Genomic DNA, 18,115 nt, shown 5'->3' with positions numbered 1-18,115 from the left:
CAGATGCATTACAGAAGTACAGTTTGTGGAATAACACATGTGTATCCAGTTCAATTTTTATTTATGTAATTTCACAAGATTCACAGTTTTGGTAGTTGAACCAGCATATTTTCTCTTATGTAATTACACGTGTTACAAGGTGAGTAGCTGTTTTTCCAAGAAGACTTTAATTATATAACATATAAAGCGAAAAATTTACCTGAATGTCTGTAACAAGTCTCCACAGTTATCCACAGTTGAGCTATCATATGTTAATGGGCACCACCGCTAGCTTGATGCCGACGTTACATGGCAATTGGGGCACTAGCAGAAAGTAGCATTATCACAGCAGTAGTAATGGGAGTGTTACTTAATATCTAATTTGCATTAAATTTGAAACTAGATATAAACTGCTTGAAAGTGATTAGACAGTCAGACTTGATGTGGCTTTAAGTCATTCTTTAAGTCACTGTAGAAAATCAATCAGAAGCACAGGGCAATTCATTTGTTTAAGGGTACCGAAGCACAGCAGTTGTGTGCATGTGTGTGTGTGTGTGGTGGGGGGGGGGGGTGTTTACGCTCACCATTGTTGGTCCGCATTGACCGACCAGTGATGCCATTGGATCCAATTGGATGAAGCCCTCCCCCTCTGTCCACACCCCCTACCTCCCCAGGCTGCTTCAACAGCTCTGTCAAGGTCCTAAAGAGAGAGGATTTACACAGAGTCAACACTGCTTACTGTAGAAATTCTAATCACCATTAGCACTTTTCACAGTAAAGGTCTAGAACCAACAACAGTACTTCTTCTTGTAAAAAGATCTTTTTTTTGTCCGAACCCAGGCTTTGTGACCTCACCAATACTGCCTTAATGTAATTCTAATTGATCAGTGCTGCTTAATGTAAAGATTTATAACAATACAGCACTGCATACTGTAAATACTGTTAATCCATATTAACACTGTTAACAGTAAAAAAACTGTATACTCTTTACTGTAAAAAAAATCCAATCAACATTACCACTGCTCACTGTGAAGACTGATAATCAACAATACTATATAGAGTAAAAACCTACACACATTAGCACTGCTTGCTGTAAAGATTTACACAGTAGCAATGCTCTTCTGTAAAGATTTACATACATCCATTACCATTGCTTACTTTAAAGATTCAATTACTTAATCACACATTAGCACTGCTTAATGTAAACATTTACACATATCAACACTGCTTACTGTAAAGATTTACAGACTGTCAGCACAGTTTACTTTAAAATTTTGCACTCACATACAGCAGTGTTTACTGTACATATATATATATATATATATATATATATATATATATATACTCTCAAAATAGATATATTAAGAATAATACATATTGTTTTTTTAACCCATGTTCAGTTAAGAACAACACATTTTCTGTTACTTTAAAGAGCAAATGTTTTATCGTAACTGGCAGTGTCATTTTCAATACACAAAGGTGTTCTTATTACACTTGGCTGTGGCAAAGATAAGCTATGATTTTGTTGTCTTACATTTACAGCATTTAGACAATGCTCTTATCCAGAGCAACTTTGTTGTCTACTCAGAGAATGTGTAGTAGCTAGTACAAATAGGTTCCCAACTGCCCTTGACATAAGGCACTGCCAGAAACAAGAGTGCTGATACAAATACATTTCCAGTGCTAGATTAGTGTTCATTTAAATGCATCAAGAAAAGATGGTGCTTCAGTCAGCATTTGAGGACTGCAAGGGACTTGTGGTCCATTGCAGTCTTCAATTCATTCCACCTCCTGGGTGCAAAGACAGAGAAAAGGCTTGATGCCTTTCTTCCATGCATCTGAAGGATGGTGGTTCAAGCCGAGCTGTACTTGAAGCTTGATGGGCTTGAGGCATGGATTGAGCTTTGAATTTGACCTTTGCCATCAGGTAGGGAAGGGCTGGTCCATTTTTAGCTTTGTAGGCGAGCCAGTGAAGGGAATGCAGCAGCAGAATGACATGAGTGAACTTCAAGCTAAGCCATCATGCTACAATCAGTTGCAGTAGTCAAACCCTGACATGACATTGAGCGAGAACCACAAAACCTGTTTGACCAAGTCAGGTTTGCAACATGAGCACGTTCAACTGCTGCTTATGGTAAGGACTCGGACACAATACACCCTACTATTACCATTTTGGTGGTAACTGTAAAGATTTACACATATTAAGCATTTACTGTAAACAAAATTGCACATTGGCAAGCTTACTGTAAAATGTAAAGTTTAGCACTGCCTACTGTAAATATTTTCAAACATCATCAGTAACACTTGCGAATCCTAAAGCTTTGCATTAATAAAACATCATCTGTGGTGGATAGCTGAGCCAATGCAACACTGGCACCGTGTATGATCTGATTCTTTACTTCCTTTCTTCTGTCTTTCTTTTTTGTTCTTTATTCTCTCTTTCTTTCTTCTATTTCTCCTCTGCATTCTTTATCTTGGTGCTTTCCAATCGTATTGGCTTTCTCCTTTTTGTTGCTGGGGGATGCGTTTATGAGATCTTTGTGAGTTTTCTTTTTCATGCTTTGGCTTTGTTTACTTTCCGTTGATCTCTTGTGTCCAATCTGTCAGCCTCTCCATGGCAACGCTAGCCTCCCTCCCAAGCTGCTGTCACTCTGATCCTTCATAAAGCCTCAGGACCACATCATCCCTCATTTCCCAACACTGCAGCAACGTCCCACTGACATTTCACCCCTCCACCCCTCAGGCCCCATCTATCAGTTTTTTAATGTCACATCTCATAACTAAATTACCTACCAAGCTTACGTAATGTATCACAACTAGCACAGGAAAAAAAATATAGGAAAAAAGGTTGCACAGGAAAAAACTTTAATTGGTATAGAAGCTTTAGAATGATGATTCTGTGAAGAACAATCCGTTGAAAAGTTCTTTATGGAACTAGAAGTGTTTTTTTCTATGGCATTACTCCAAAGAACCTTATTTGTGAAGCTTGAGTGTAGATGTGCTCTGGCATATATTCTATTAAAAAGAAACAGAATGCATATAACGGCAATACGTAAGTACAAAAAGAAGTGTACTGTATTCCATTTCAGGGAATTTACAGAAAGAAAAAAGAAATGAGACAAAAATAGGATGGTTACTAGCAGGATTACATTCAAACCACTCCTACATAGCACTTCTGATTTTCGTTCTCCGTGGCCTAAACCTTCAGCCTTTCCTGATCCAATTATCACCACTAAGATAGTGCCCAGTGGCGTAGGCAATGAATAAATTACTGGGTAGGAATGTGAAAAAAGTGCATACACCACCTTGGTAGATACAATATGCAAACACTATAATATCCCACAATGTCATTACATCAGGCTTTAGCATATTCCTGACAGCAATGCAGTCATCACCGTACATATTCCAATGGTGATAAACAATAGCAATCAACCAGAAAACTGGATTCACATAAATACAACCAACACTGTAACATCCTTTAAAGCATGCATCCTCTCACCACAGGCACATTTGCCCAATATGATGAGTTATCACAGAACTGAGAAGTACAAAGATGAGGAAAAGCAACACAGCAAACTACAAAACCTAAATTTAATCCTCCTAGGCTAAAGAATATTGGCACAGTGAGTGGACTCAAAGAAGACAATATGACTGAGATACAATCAGAGAGCTGAAACGTGCAAACAAGTAAAACAACAGAGCAAACTTAAAATCTAAACCTTAAAATCTAAACCTTTCCTAAACCTTATTATCATAGGCAAAGCATACTGGCAAGTTAGACATAAACAATGTTTATGGTGCATTTATGTCTTACCTGTGATGACTCGATACACTGAAGCAACTTTAGGTACTTCCTTTGACATTTTTATGTCAAGTTCATGACAATTTTTGTAGTAAAAGAGTACTGCAAGTACCAAATTCGCAAAAAACTGATGATGACATTGTTTTGAATTTATTTTTGGCTTTGAAAGGGGAAAAAACAAAATACTCTACAGGATGGAATGTCACCTTCAAACATCTTCAGCTACAGCTGGAGCTTCAGATTCAAATACTTGCATGTTGATAATGAACTGAATGCTTGAGACAATGGCAGATAGCAATGGTAGTTAATTAGTGTTGGAGGGCTTAGAAAGAAGGCAAAGATTGGCAGAGAGCATAATATTTGATTGGCCATAACACAGTAAGGTCAGCGATGGAAATGATAGGCCAAAGATCAATCTGGGTGGGCCCAGGTCTACATACACATGGAAATACACATAAAGTGCACACAATTATATGTCACCTATATCATTTTGTTTCATAAAACAGTGCAGTTTTCCTGCTTGTTTTGTATTCTATCTAAATTACGTTGCTAAATCACTGTTGTTCTCTTGTCTGTATTTGATTATGTGACCTTAAAAGGTAACCCCAAAGTAATTTGATGGTTTAATTCATCAAATTATCAGTAATCTTTACAGGAATACATTTTAAAGTAATTTTTCAACCCTGTGCTCAGTTCACTCTGACTACTTCTTGAGAAAGAATGTTGGTCAATAGAAAAAATATCAACAAAATGACCTGTGTAGATTGGCTTGGTTAGATCACTGTGTCCTTTACACTTAGACAATACACACCTTAGACAATACACATTTATGGATTTGTCATAGAATTATATTTAGAATCAGTCAATCATTTGTCATTAGTGTAGCAGCCCATATTACCACAACACAACAGGGTTATAATCTCTTTGGAAGTCTATAGTCCTTCCACTCTGTCAATCTAGCATTCAGTTCTGCAACATGTTTTCTGTCATTTGTATCTCTGTTAATGAACTGTCAATAGCTATAAAAATGGCAAATTACTTATTTTGAAATCTCAGATTGTATATATTGGGAAATTTAAATTAAAATATAGGGTACACATTCTGAAAACATGGAAGAATATTTGTGACCTGAAAAAAGAAAATAAAGACTCAAAGTGAAGATCAAGGAGGAGAAAAGAATGTTTTCAACGAATTGGATGGTTAAAAGACCCAGAGAAAATGAGTCAAACCTTGAAGATGAGGAATATTATTATGATAGGTATAAAGTAGAGTTTATTTTGCCTTCTGGAACATCAAGGTAGTAGCCAGCTGACCAGCATTTTGTAGCTATAGGCTAGCTAATGCTAGGTTCTTCTGCAACACAGTGTAGTTCAAATGATTTTTGAATAAGGACCCTTGCAGCAAGTAGTATAATGCAGGTTTAAGGGCTAATGAGCTAATGAGGCTAATGAGCTAATGAGTACTCCAGAACTAGGAACCACTGTTTCATGCTACCACAGTCTTTTCCTCTCTGCTTCTGCAGCTCTAGAATCAGGCCAGGATGAATCCCTGAGATATGCATTCCCAAGCAATGTTTGCCAAGAGCATTGGACTGAGGCATGCTATAAGGGTCTGTTTGTTCTACGATAAGACCCAAAAGAACCAAAGTTACTGCCAAGCTCTCTGAATGACTGAAGTTTTGCCCTAACACTCAGCTCTCGTTCTCATCTCTCTTTCTTCTTTCCATCTGCCAACTGGCATCAGAGAATGTGCTCAACAAACTTTAACAAACTGCCAAACCCTCCCGCCAGTCAGATCAAACATGGTCTCACTGGACAAAGGGACTGAAGATTGGACTTGGGTTGAGTGGGGATTGGATGTGATGCCCAGCCTGCTTTCAAACGGCAATCTGAATCATTCAAAAGAGACTGGTAGGGGTTTTCACTGAGGAATGACACTGCACCCAGGCAAATGTTACAAATCTCTGATATTTCTTGGTTGCTGTTCAAATACTTTGACCAGCACTAGAAAAGCAGAGCACTTGGAAGACTTTCCTTAGGCAGGCTTTTCCCTTTATAAGAACCTTCTGTTGACATATGCTGTACTGAAAAGTGTGATGCACTGAATTTACTTGATTCACATGTGTACATAATTTGTAACAATAAAATCTATTACATCAACATAATTATTGCCAAAAGTAAACTGAACGACAAAATTGTTTTGGTGTTATATATTTTATTTAAACTGAAAAAAATGTGTGAATCAGGTAAATTCAGTATGGTACGTTTTCACTCTTTTGTAGGATTAGAATTATTCCCTTATTAATGAGGGTAGTATGAAATTAAAGTTAGCATTAGAGTTAGCCCTAGAGTAAGAAAGGCTAGAGTTAGTCCTGAAGTTAGTAGCCCTAAAGCTAGTAAGGCTAGATTTAGCCCTTAAGTTAGTAGGATAAGAGTTAGCCCTGGAGTTCATAGGACTAAGAGTTAGCCCTAGTGTTAGTAGGTCTAGAGTTAGCCCTGGAGTTCGTAGGAATAAGAGTTAGCCCTAGTGTTAGCACGGATAACAGTCAGCCATAGTGTTAGTATGGCTAAGAATTAGCCCAAAACATAGCAATATTCTTAGTTAACCCTAAAATTAGCAGAGCTAAGAGTTAGCCATAGAGTTAGCAAAGCTAAGAGTTCACCCTAATAGTAATAAAGCTAACAGTTAGCACTAAAGTTGGTAGAAGTCAATCTAGGTTTCGTAGAGCTAAATACAACAGTTATAGGGCATTCAGACCACGCCTTTTTGAGTATGAAGTGCACTCTTCTTATTAGCCCAACATAAAAGTTGAAATTTTACAACTTAAATACATGGTTTAATAATGTGAAGCACCCTGGAAAGAGGAATGCTTTTAAGTCATAGTTTGTGTTGCTTCATTGACAACAATGAAAAGAAGCACACGTCAGAGTAGGCCTGGGCAATATCTAAAAAATAATTAGGACAATATTTTCTTGTTAAAAAAAATAAATAATTAGTGATTATATCACCCCCTACCTCCCCACCCCCAACAAAGACATGTAGTGCACTGCAGCTTTCCATTCTATTTTTTAACCTTTTTAATGAAAATTTGATCTCTAAGACCACATATTAAATAATATAATACAGAGCAACCTGACATCTTTTGTTTGTTGTTTCAACAGACGTTACTGTGAACGTGTGCATTAGAAAGCTTCTTCTGGTGCAGATCCATGACAGCTTTCATGCTAATAGCACTTTCCGCTGGAGAAGCTTCAGACTGCAAGTGGTTTCCAAAGCTATGTCGACACACTTTACACATTAAAAACAAGACATTTTCATTGTTATAGCACCGTTTTCATAATTCAGGTAACCACTGGGACACTTAAGCTGAAAGGGAAATACTCTAAATTTTACTCAGTAAAACAAACACAGTGAGGAATTTACTCTACCATAGCCTTTAAAAGGCTCCATTATCACTCTGTTTTAACAGTAAGAATGAATAAAACATTATGTGCACATATTATTAAATATACTTTATTACCTTTTTCTGATCTTTTTCCCCAGCCAGGGTAGACGGGTATCAGTGAGTTAGAGCTAGCTGCCCTGGGGTAATACAAAGTCACATTAGCTTGATTGTTTGTACTGCAGCAAGTCACAATGAAGAAAGCTGAAGTTCCAAAGCACGTCAACATTTATTTACAGTTTCACGAACTCAAACCTCTCTCTCTCGTTCTCTCTCTCTCAACAGAAAAGAAAGATTACTGGGGCCACCACACACTTTGTAAAGGAATGTGAACCCCAATTTTCCAACATATTTACAAGCTGTTTAATGGTAAATTAGTTCAGTTGTCAGTTATTTTCCCAAAATGATGATTATCACCATTTACACATCGCTATAAGGTTACTTGCTAATCATCAGTGATATCTGATTACATTATCTATTGCCCAGGCCTACTTGAGACAGTTTGAAGGTATTGTCTGAACATTCCTTTAGTACAGAAAGACTATATTTGAACACATTTGGAAGAAAAACTTGAAATTTTAAATAGAAAGATTGAAATTTTCCTGGGAAAGTTCTTTGATGTTTTTACAACATAGATTACATTTTACAATGTATGATTGACATCAATATGCAATGGATCATCTCTGACTAAGAGTTTTAATCAGTAAAAGATTTCTGACTTAGTATACGCTGATTTAAAGGACTTTCTTACCCAAAAATGCTAACGTGCAGCAGTGAATGTGCGTTTGCTTTTTTTTGTTCCTTCCACTTTATGACTCACAGAAGTAAACCATGACTAATGCATTCCTGGTTCCCCCCTTGACTCTTGTATGCAAGCTTTTCTCAACACAAATGAATCACTGAAAACTATGCTAACATATTACATCCCTTGTTATTTTAGATAAGGGATAGTCTGAGCCTCTGTGAACAGATGACTCCACCATTCCAGGCCCTAAGACTAAAATATTAAAAAATACTTCACCCTGATAATGCTAGCTTACATCTACTGTTATCCAAGATAGCATTTTGGGGGCAAAGTATCCTCTAAATATTTTAGGCCTCTGAGCTGTAAATGCTTAGAGGGCTCAGAAAGGAGGAGCCATGATTTTACAAAAGCTCTGACTATTCAGGCCTCAAAAATAACTCTCTTAACCAAGAGGTCCAAAGACGTTAGCATAACTTGCAGAGATTTTGCTAATTTTAAACAAGCTTGCGTGCAGCAATCACAAGGGGGAATGAATTGATTAATGAATAAAAGATAACTAGGAATGCTTAAGTCACGCTTTACTGCAATGAGTCAGCAGATGGGAGGGAAAGTTTTAGGGTGAAACTTGAGAGTATCCTCAAAAAGTGTGACAAAGATTTCCGCAAAATAGGCTAATCACACATTCCTTCTTCTTTCTCTCTGCTGAAGCCTCAATCTGGAGATTCTCAGTCCTGTCCTGAACACTATCCCAATGTGTTTGTGTATAGTTCTCTTACAGCTTCTAACACGCTTGAGCCAAGCAACCAATGCTCTACAGGTGCTTAAGTACACTCTTAAAAAAGATGGTTTTTCAAGAGTTCTTTAGTAAAGGGAATGGTTTTATTTGGAACCATGAGTTCTATACAGAACCATTTCATGCTTAAATAGTTCTTTGTGTGGTGAAATGGTTCTTCAGTTGTTGGGAATGTACCATATTGTATATGGTTCTGTATAGAACCTATTTTAAAATGTTTCTATATAGCAGCAAAAAGGGTTCCTCTACTGTTACAATGTCAAGCTTGTAACAATAGAAAACCCCTTTTTGGTGCTACATACAGACATTTTTTATTCGGAAAAAAAGCAGCATTGGCCATTCTTGATCTTGGTCTTGACTCATACTCGCCTACTACAAAGGATTGATCTTGAATCCTACTTGCTGTGTCCAGGTCTCAGCCTTGACTCGGATTTGTCTCTAATGGTCTCTCCAGCACTAATGGAACATTAGAATGTCTTCTAAATGGGTTCCATTTGTTGCAGTAGACAGACGTGCTGCCCTGTCATTGTACTTCTCTTTCTCATTCATTTCCTTTTCAGTTTTCTATTGTGGGGCGGGTGTGTTCTGGAGCTGTAGTAAATAGCATGTCAAATTAGTTCACTACCAGTGGTGCCATTGCTATTTTGAACATACTATTTATTAAAGTAGTATGTTGATTATGACAGCCTGTGTGTAGGCACACTGGCAAAGTTAGGCTACATTGTAGTGGGGTTTGGAATGAAAAGACAAGTTTAAGTGATCCCATTATTAATTTTTTTTTTTTAAAAACATATCTATAATATTATTAAGCCATTATTATAAAAAAAATCAAGAAAAGACAGAATGGGGGATGTGATGAAGACCTATTTATTGGTATGAAAGGCTTCACTGATTAATGCAGGAGTGCATTGAAAGCAGTACAGCAGCAGCAGTGCGGTTACCACTTCCAGGCTAAAATGTGCCTTTTATTGAGTTACTAGAATTTATCAAAGGTCCTCTATTCTGAGAAGGCTTTACAAAAGAGCATTGGTCTCCAACCATGGTCCTGGAGAGCTACCTTCCTGAAGAGTTTACACTAGAGCATTTTGAACCAAATTTTGAAAAACTATCTGCAGTAGTTGCGCCAGTAGACAAAAACATGGCAAATTTCTAAAAAGATAATTATTCTTTCCACAAAACAAGACAGTAACTTTACATCAAATTTAAATCATAATATGTCCCAATCTACTTACAAACACAGATGTGGTATAAATGTAAGTTTAGAATCTGCACCTTTAACCCTGCTTTATTTAATGTACTACGAGTAGGAAATAATTAAACCAAAATTAAGAAGAGAGGCTTTCAAGGCTTATGTGTCACAGGGGCCTTAGAGAGTTAATTAATAGTTTAGCTCTCCATCTGTTTCAGGTTTGGACAGGTGGCTCCAAATGACAGTTTTTGCTTGCAAGCCCTGAAAGTTAATAAAGTTAAAGGTACAGTAAGGGCAGCGACGGTATGGATTTTTTCTTAGCTCGGTGAAAAAGCAATGTATCCCCACGATTTGGTGGTCTGGCATCGTGGACAAGACTAACTGTCACAGCAGAAGTGTGGATCTTCATCCTCCTTGATTAGAGCTATTTTGAGATCATGCAGTAAAGGGTAAACAATCTCCAAGTGGTAGTTTAGCAAAAAAGCAAATTCACAAAACTTTTCTCCAAAATTAGATCAGCCAAGACATTTTGGTGTTTAAAGTTTGCTTCTTTAGTTTTTTAGTTTTCTAGAGCTACAGGGCTAATGTAGCTAGGTAATGCTAACAGCTCACTGATCATACATACATAATCTCTGATCAATTGTAAAAGTCTTTGGATTGGCCTAAAAATGTCCAACCACATGAACACACACAAATCTCCTTTTGTTGAAAGGGAGGAAACCTTGTACATCAGGAACTGAGAATGGCTAATGGAAGAATGCTAAATAAATCATTAAAAAGCATTTTAAAACACTTGAAAACTGTTGCAATTAACAGAGATGAGAACAACAAGTTCTCAAAGACGTCCTCTTGCTTCACGCTCCCCCATCTCCTCTGAACTAGCCAGCTGTGTTAATTGATAACAGTCACAAATTAAATTGCCTTCAAAAATTGCTGCACAGCAGCTTTTCTCTGCTCAGTGATTAAATATGAATGGTGATTATTTCCAGAGCCTTTTTTCTGCTCTTCCAAGTGCCCATCCGTTCACTTCAGCAAAGCAATCAGAGATCATTCAGTCGCTTATGGATGGCAAATTATCTCTAATCGCACTTTCAGAAGGGCAAGTGTGAGTGTGTGCGTGTGAAAAAGAGTCTGAAGGAGATTTCATTGTATGCATGTCTGTTATTCTAAATGATGTATTATTGTGTGTGTGTGTGTGTGTGTGTGTGTGTGATCTCTAATAGAGCTGAACTGTTCTCAGTGTGTGGCCTATTCATCACTAGGCATGTGGTCTGTAATTAGCCGTCATATTTTAGCACAGGCCTCACGAAATCTCTCCAGAGCTAATCAAGCCTGAAAGTGGGGCTATGTGATATGACCAATGATGTACAGTACTGTGCAAACATCAGAGACCACCCTTCATTTGAAAGGGCATTTAAGTTTTTCATTTCTCAGCATCAGGGAAACAGCAGAAAACATATTTACCATAAAATTTTTTTTCAGTTTTTTGTGTGTTCAACCTTCACCTTCATTATAGCTACTGTTCTTTTTAGGAGACATGCTTTGAGTTTTTCAAAGAAACCAGCAGCAATATTTTTCCACACCTCTAAAGTTCAGTCTTAGAAGCTGGTTGCATTTTCTGCTTTTCACGATCCACATAATCCCAAACATATTCAATGATGTTTTTTTTTTCTTTTTGATGTGCAAATGTTCTTCTTTTTATCTATTTACATATCCCAGTAACATCTAACAGCTTTTAGACCCGAAGAATTGTCTTCTTACAGTGGAAGGAAGGACAGAAACATCTTTTTTTTTCAGATGAAAGTACTCAGGGGTCGGCCACCCAAATGTTAACAAGAGCCAGTTTCAACAAAATCAATTCGCTTCAGGAGCCACAACACTTCATGTCCATTTTATTGAAATGTTTCACCATATTGGCTGTAAATATGTCTTTGGTTTATCTGATGGGGACAGTTTTGGTGGCCCCATTTTTGTTTTGACGCAGGTGCTATTAAACAGCATAAAGACAACATACTGCTAATTTTGCTGTACACAATTAGCCCATTAGCTAAACTGGTGGTCGGAAATGATAGCACCTTTGATGATGTGGTTGGAGCAATGCAATGGGAGATGTGACAGTCAAAATCCACCGGTCCAACACCATTTTGTTCCAAAATCACGAAAAGAACTACTGCCTCCTCTAATAATAGTAATAATAATAATAATAATAATAATAATTACAATATTATCATTATCATTTCTTGGCCAGGCCAACCTTTAAAAAGGAAAGCTACTGTTGTTCCAAGCAAGCACATGTCTATTAGTCTTGCTAGCTTTATCTGCAGGCCCTCTAAATAGAAACTTCAGAAAAATCGAAAGCTCTAGAGAGCAAAGCAGACGCTTCAAGTCACACTTAAAACACAAGGACTTTATAACAGCTTCTGCGCTGGGACACTACAGAGTGCATAATTACCCATTAGCATCATGGCCAGCCAAAGGGCTAATTGAGACTCAATTGGGAAAAGTGTGTGTGTTTGATTTTATTTAGGTTTCCAAACAGGGATCACAACACACAGCAGCCAAAAATGTGTCCCCTCCCGCCTACACACATTCTCTATAGAGTTTACACTGATGGTGACAGCTGCCAAATAGTTGCCCTCAGCACAATCTTTCTGTGTTTACACATGTGTGTGTGTGTGTATGTGAGAGAGAGAGAGAGAGAGAGAGAGAGAGAGAATGTATGTGAGTGGTTGTGCGATGACACATTCGATGCATTCTTGACGTCAGTCACTGCATCAAGGCCTGCAGCTTCATCTGTTCTGGGCTCTACCATGAGAATGTGTGTGTGTGTGTGTGTGTGTGTGTTATTCAGCAGATATTTTTCTACCATCTAAACACTGACTGAATGATTTAAGGGTATAAATAGGTGATTCTGGCTGGGCATTTGTAGACCCAGGCTAAGGAAAGTCTCTCTTTTTGTAGTTTATTTTTTCATTAGTAAAGCTCTTTCTACATTAATTATCATCCCAAACTAGTTTTAACCCGCCACCATAGAGTAGTTCTCTAATTAGCTTTGCTGAGGGAGACAGAAAGAACTCTCTGAGCATAGGGAAGAACCACTGAGAGGAGCTGAGACTCAAAAACAGGATCTCTGTAAGAGCATTAACATGTAGAGGAACCAAGACTCAAGAGGAGAAAATAAGAAATTGCATGAAGAACAACTGAGCAAGATGAAGCACTGAAAGGAACTGAGACTAAAAAGGAAAAACTCTCTAAGAGCACAGGGAGGAACCACTAGGAGCTTTTGCTCAAAAAGAAAATCTCCATAAAAGCAAGAGGAAGAAACATGAAGGGGAATCAAGACTTAAAGGGAAAAATGTCCTCAGAGCATGAGGAAAAAACACCAAGAGGAACCAAGACTCAAAAGATACAACTTCTTCAGAACATGCTGAAGAACCACCAAGAGGAACCAATACTGAAAAGGAACAACTTCCTTAGAACATGACAAAGAAACACCAAGTGGAACTAAGACTCAAAAGCAACAACTTCCTTAGAACATGACGAAGAAACACCAAGAAGGACCAAGACTCAAAAGGAAAAACTTTTCAGAGCATAAGGAAAAACCACCAAGCGGAATCAAGACTCCAAAGGAAAAACTTCCTCAGGGCATAAGAAAAAAACCACCAAGAGGAATCAAGACTCAAAGGGAAAAAATCCTCAGAGCATAAGGAAAAGCCTCCAAGAGGAATCAGTACTCAAAGAGAAAAACGTCCTCAAAGCATAAGAAAAAACCCCAAGATGAATCAAGACTCAAAAAAGAACAACGTCCTTAAAACATGAGTAAGAAATACAAAGAGGGACCAAGACTCAAAAGCCAATCGATCCTCCTCTGAGCTGTACCGGATGGTGTAGTTAGGCTACAAGTAGATCAAGCCTACAAGGAAGATTAAACAGAAGCACTCGCATCAAACAGCAGAAAGATTATGGTTTGACACGCTCATATAAATGATTTTCCTCAGAAATGCCTCAACACATCCTGTCATTCCCCTGGGCCTACTCTCAAGAAAAACCAGTCATGATGCCACATTGTAACTGTAGCTGGGATGTTCCTTTTTACATCTCTATTTACTTTTTCTCTAAATACTGCTTTCAGTACACAACCTCACTCAGTAAAAACCATGAATGCAGATACATGTAAAAATTGCTGTAAATTTACAGTGGAAATCCTGCAGTAATCTTCTTCAGCAAAGTGGTGCATTCTGAGATACAGATCAAGTGTCTTGTTAAAAGAGGGATAAAGATTTCTGATATTTTCATATCAGGGAAATCTGCCTGGTCTTGAGCAGCCTGTCTCTAAATATTGTAGTACTAGGGGCAGAGATTCCCAGCAGTCCTTGCAGTTTCCATCTATGTGTATGTACAACCCCATTTCCAAAAAATTGGTATGCTGTGCAAAATGTAAATGAAAACAAAATGTTATCATGTGCAAATCCTTTAAACCCTATATTTATTTGATGGCAGCAACATGTTCCAAAAAGTTGGGATGGGGCAGCAAAAGGCTGGTAAAGTTGTGTAATAAAAAAAAACACCTGGTGGTCAATTGGCAACACAAGGGACAAGGCTGAAAACCAGTATTGGCTAGCCAAGATCTTTGGGTGCTCAGGTCGCACTGTATTAAAAACAGACATGATTCTGTACTGGAAATCACTGCATGGGCTCAGGAACATTTCAAAAACCACTGTCTGTGAAAACAGTTCATCACAGCATCCACAAAGGCAAGTTAGAACTCTAAAACGTGAAGAAGAAACCGCATATAAACAGGATCCAGAAATGCCACCACCTTCTCTGGGCCTGGGCTTATTTAAAATGGACTGAGGCGAAGTGGAAAAGTGTTCTGTGGTCTGATGAATCAAAATCTTAAATTCTTTTTGGAAATCATGGACATCGTGTCCTCCGGGCTAAAAACCATCAGACTTGTTATCAGTGCACAGTTCTAAAACCAGCATCCATGATGGTATAGGGGTGCATTAGTGTACATGGCATGGGGGACTGGCACATTTTTGAAGGCATCATTAATGCTGAATGAAATGTACAGGTTTTGGCAACATATGCTGCCATCCACCTTGATTATTTCAGCAAGACAATGTCAAACCACTTTTAGGTATTTCAGCAGCATGGTTCTGTAGTAAAAGTTTCCAGGTTCTAATCTGGCCTGCCTGCAGTCCAGACCTGTCACCCACTGCGAACATATGGCACTTTATAAACCTAGAAATACCACAGAAGAGACCCCGAACTGTTGAGCAGCTGAAATCCTACATCAAGTAAGAACGGGAAAACATCTCACTTTCAAAACTACAGCAGTTGTTCTCCTCAGCTTCCAAACACTTACGGGGTGCTGTAAAAAGACGAAGATGCAGCATAGTGGTAAACCTGCCCCCGTCCCAACTTTTTTGAAATGTGTTGCTGGCATCAAATTCAAAATGGGTTTATATTTTTCAAAAAACAATAAAATTTTTTTAACATTTGATATGTTGTTTTTGTACTATTTGTAAATAAATATTGGGTTTGAATGATTTGCACATCGTTGCATTTTGTCCCAACTTTTTTGGAAATGGGTTGTATATGCTATAGTGTCACGCTTTGTGCATGCTGTGCTTGTTACATAGTAAAACACTGTTGTAAATAATAGTTTAATCATGCAAAAATAGTATTTCTCTGTAACTTCTATTCACAGTAGGGCTGTTGTAAATTTACAACATTTTACTGAGAACTGTTGTGAATTTAAAAAGCTACAGTATCATGTAATTAGCATTAATTACAGAATCATTCTTCATCGCAAGATCACAAGTTCGACCCCCAATTGGATAGCCATGTCCAAGAGGGTGGGTAGGATAGCCTTCCTCCTCACTCTATCACCCAGCACATTGCTAGCTAGTGTGGGTGTCTGATAATTGACGTAACAGAATTGGCTATTGGTGTTCTCCTCGAAGCGTGTTGATCTGTCCAATATTATAGTGTCCTTAAATCAATAAAAACATGTATAACCTAAGACTAACAAATAAATGAATTATTTTCTATGAACTGTATTGCTTTGTATAGTTAATTGTAAATTAATCACATGACCCTAAAGAAAGATATTTCCATTTAAAAAGCAGCACAATTTTTTGAGTGGACTAAATAAGCCTCATCAGAATGTATTTATCACTTTTAATTCAATAACAATTTTATTGTGTAAATAAAATCTTCACAATGAACTTGAACAATGAATTTTCCATAGTTTTCAATTTTCAAGAGTGCAACAGTGGCTGAATAATGAGTGTACATGTCATATTAGCAGTTGTATCAAACAGTTTGAGCACCCCTGGCCAAATTAATTTTTTGTTGGTTTTTGTGAGAAGAAGTAAACACGATCTGTGACAAACATTAAAAAATATATATTTTTCTGCAAATATTAATGCACAGTTAATCAATTAATCAACTTAAATAGTAAAAAGTAATGTGCAAAAAGTTGGATACCCTTCCAGTTGTAAAGGCTTAAAAATTAACTGCTTAGGCCTTAATTGATTCCTCATGGCTGGTTAGACAAGTCAAGATATCAGCTGATGACAATTCCAGACTGTAATAAATTCTCTGACTCTTCAAACTTTCTGCTAACATTCAACAAACATGGGCTCCTCTAAGCAGCTTAATTAATGCCTATAAAGCAAGAGCAAAAGATAGCAAAACACATCCAGCTCACAATTTCCACTGTCCAAAATTTTAAGAAATTGCAAGATCAGGAAGATCAAGAATATTCTCTGATGGAACTGCTTGTATGCTGGCCAAGAAGGCAAAGCGAAACACCCATATGACATCAAACGACTTACAGGAAGGCTTAACTGACAGTGGAATGGTGGCGCACTATTCTATCCTGCAGTGTTACTTGCACAAACATGGTCTGCATGGACGAGTCATAAGAAGGGAACCTTACCTGTGACCTCAAGGCAAGATTGACAGAAGTTGCCATCTGAAGTGTACAAAACAGCTTCTAGACAGATACCAAGGCATTTTGGAAACACGTAGAACTGCTTGGCTGTCATCTGAGTTACGCTTGAAGAAAAAAGAAGCGGCATCTACCGTACAGTGCATTGGATCTATTAATGCACTGTGTGGTAGATGAAAGATTAGATTCCTCTAAATTTCAGCAAATTCTGAAAGCAAATCTGACAGTCAAGAAGATGAAGCTGAAAGAGGCTGGCTTCTACAACAGGATAATGATCCAAAACACTTCAAGATCCACCATTAACTAATTCCAAAAACCTAAAGCTTTTTAGTAGCTTTCACAGTCCCCTCATCTTTGATTAGAACATGCTGTGCATGCAAGACGACCCAAAATTATCACAGAACTTGGAGCAAGAGTGGGTGAAAATTTCTACAAAAAAGAACACAGAGACTCCTAGCTGGCTACAAAAAGCATTTGCAAGCTGTGATATCTGCCAAAAGGGTGAGCTCTGACTTAGTAGGGTGTCCAAACTTTTTGCACACAACACAAATATTTGTTTTTAATTATTTAGATATAAAATTACTTTACATTAAAATTAGCAGATTTTTAGTAGTTTGCTGCATTTAAACTTGAAAAATTAGTTAAGAATGTAAAATAATTAGTGTTGTTAATAATTATTATATAGTTTAACTATAATAACATCCTGTCTGTCCACACAAAGAAGACTAAAGAAGAGATTAGATCCAAGATATGGATGTTTTCTTCTAAATGAATCAAATTCAGAGACTTTTGAAAAAAGTATGTCACCATAATTTACCATTAATATCTGCAATTTGGCAACACCTCCAACACAGAGACACTGCTGAATCTATTGAGGGAATACACACAGGAATGCAGGCTGGCAGCATAATAACAGCTCTGCTGGCACTGTCTCAGCACAGTGAGTGATCCTGTCATAAACAAATGTGTGTTTGGCAAACACACACACACAGCCTGTGGATACAAACAAGCTATTTTTTGCTAAGGTTGTTAAAATCTTTTGCACACTGTTTATTTGATATATTTGCTGCTCTAATATAACACATATGAGTTATTCATACAGCATACAAGGTGTGTTGGTGGCGATAAGTGATGTTTGGGTAGATTAGGATTATTCTGAGGGCCCCAAAGGGAGACAAGCACAAAAAGATTGTCCTTTTTCCCA

General features: G+C 37.6%; 1 protein-coding gene across 1 annotated transcript in view; it reads right to left on the bottom strand.

Annotated features, from left to right (window-relative positions):
• Positions 1-18,115, bottom strand: part of LOC118804881 (protein shisa-8) — a 101,123-nt gene that overhangs the window by 46,610 nt on the left and 36,398 nt on the right. Inside the window, exon 2 of the mRNA XM_036565495.1 lies at positions 564-679. Coding sequence (XP_036421388.1) covers positions 564-679 — 116 coding nt within the window. The remainder of the gene's footprint in view (positions 1-563; positions 680-18,115) is intronic.

This window comes from Colossoma macropomum, unplaced genomic scaffold, assembly GCF_904425465.1.
Source record: "Colossoma macropomum unplaced genomic scaffold, Colossoma_macropomum, whole genome shotgun sequence".
In the NCBI taxonomy this organism is placed as follows: Eukaryota; Metazoa; Chordata; class Actinopteri; order Characiformes; family Serrasalmidae; genus Colossoma; species Colossoma macropomum.
This window is presented reverse-complemented; position numbering and strand designations above follow the sequence as displayed.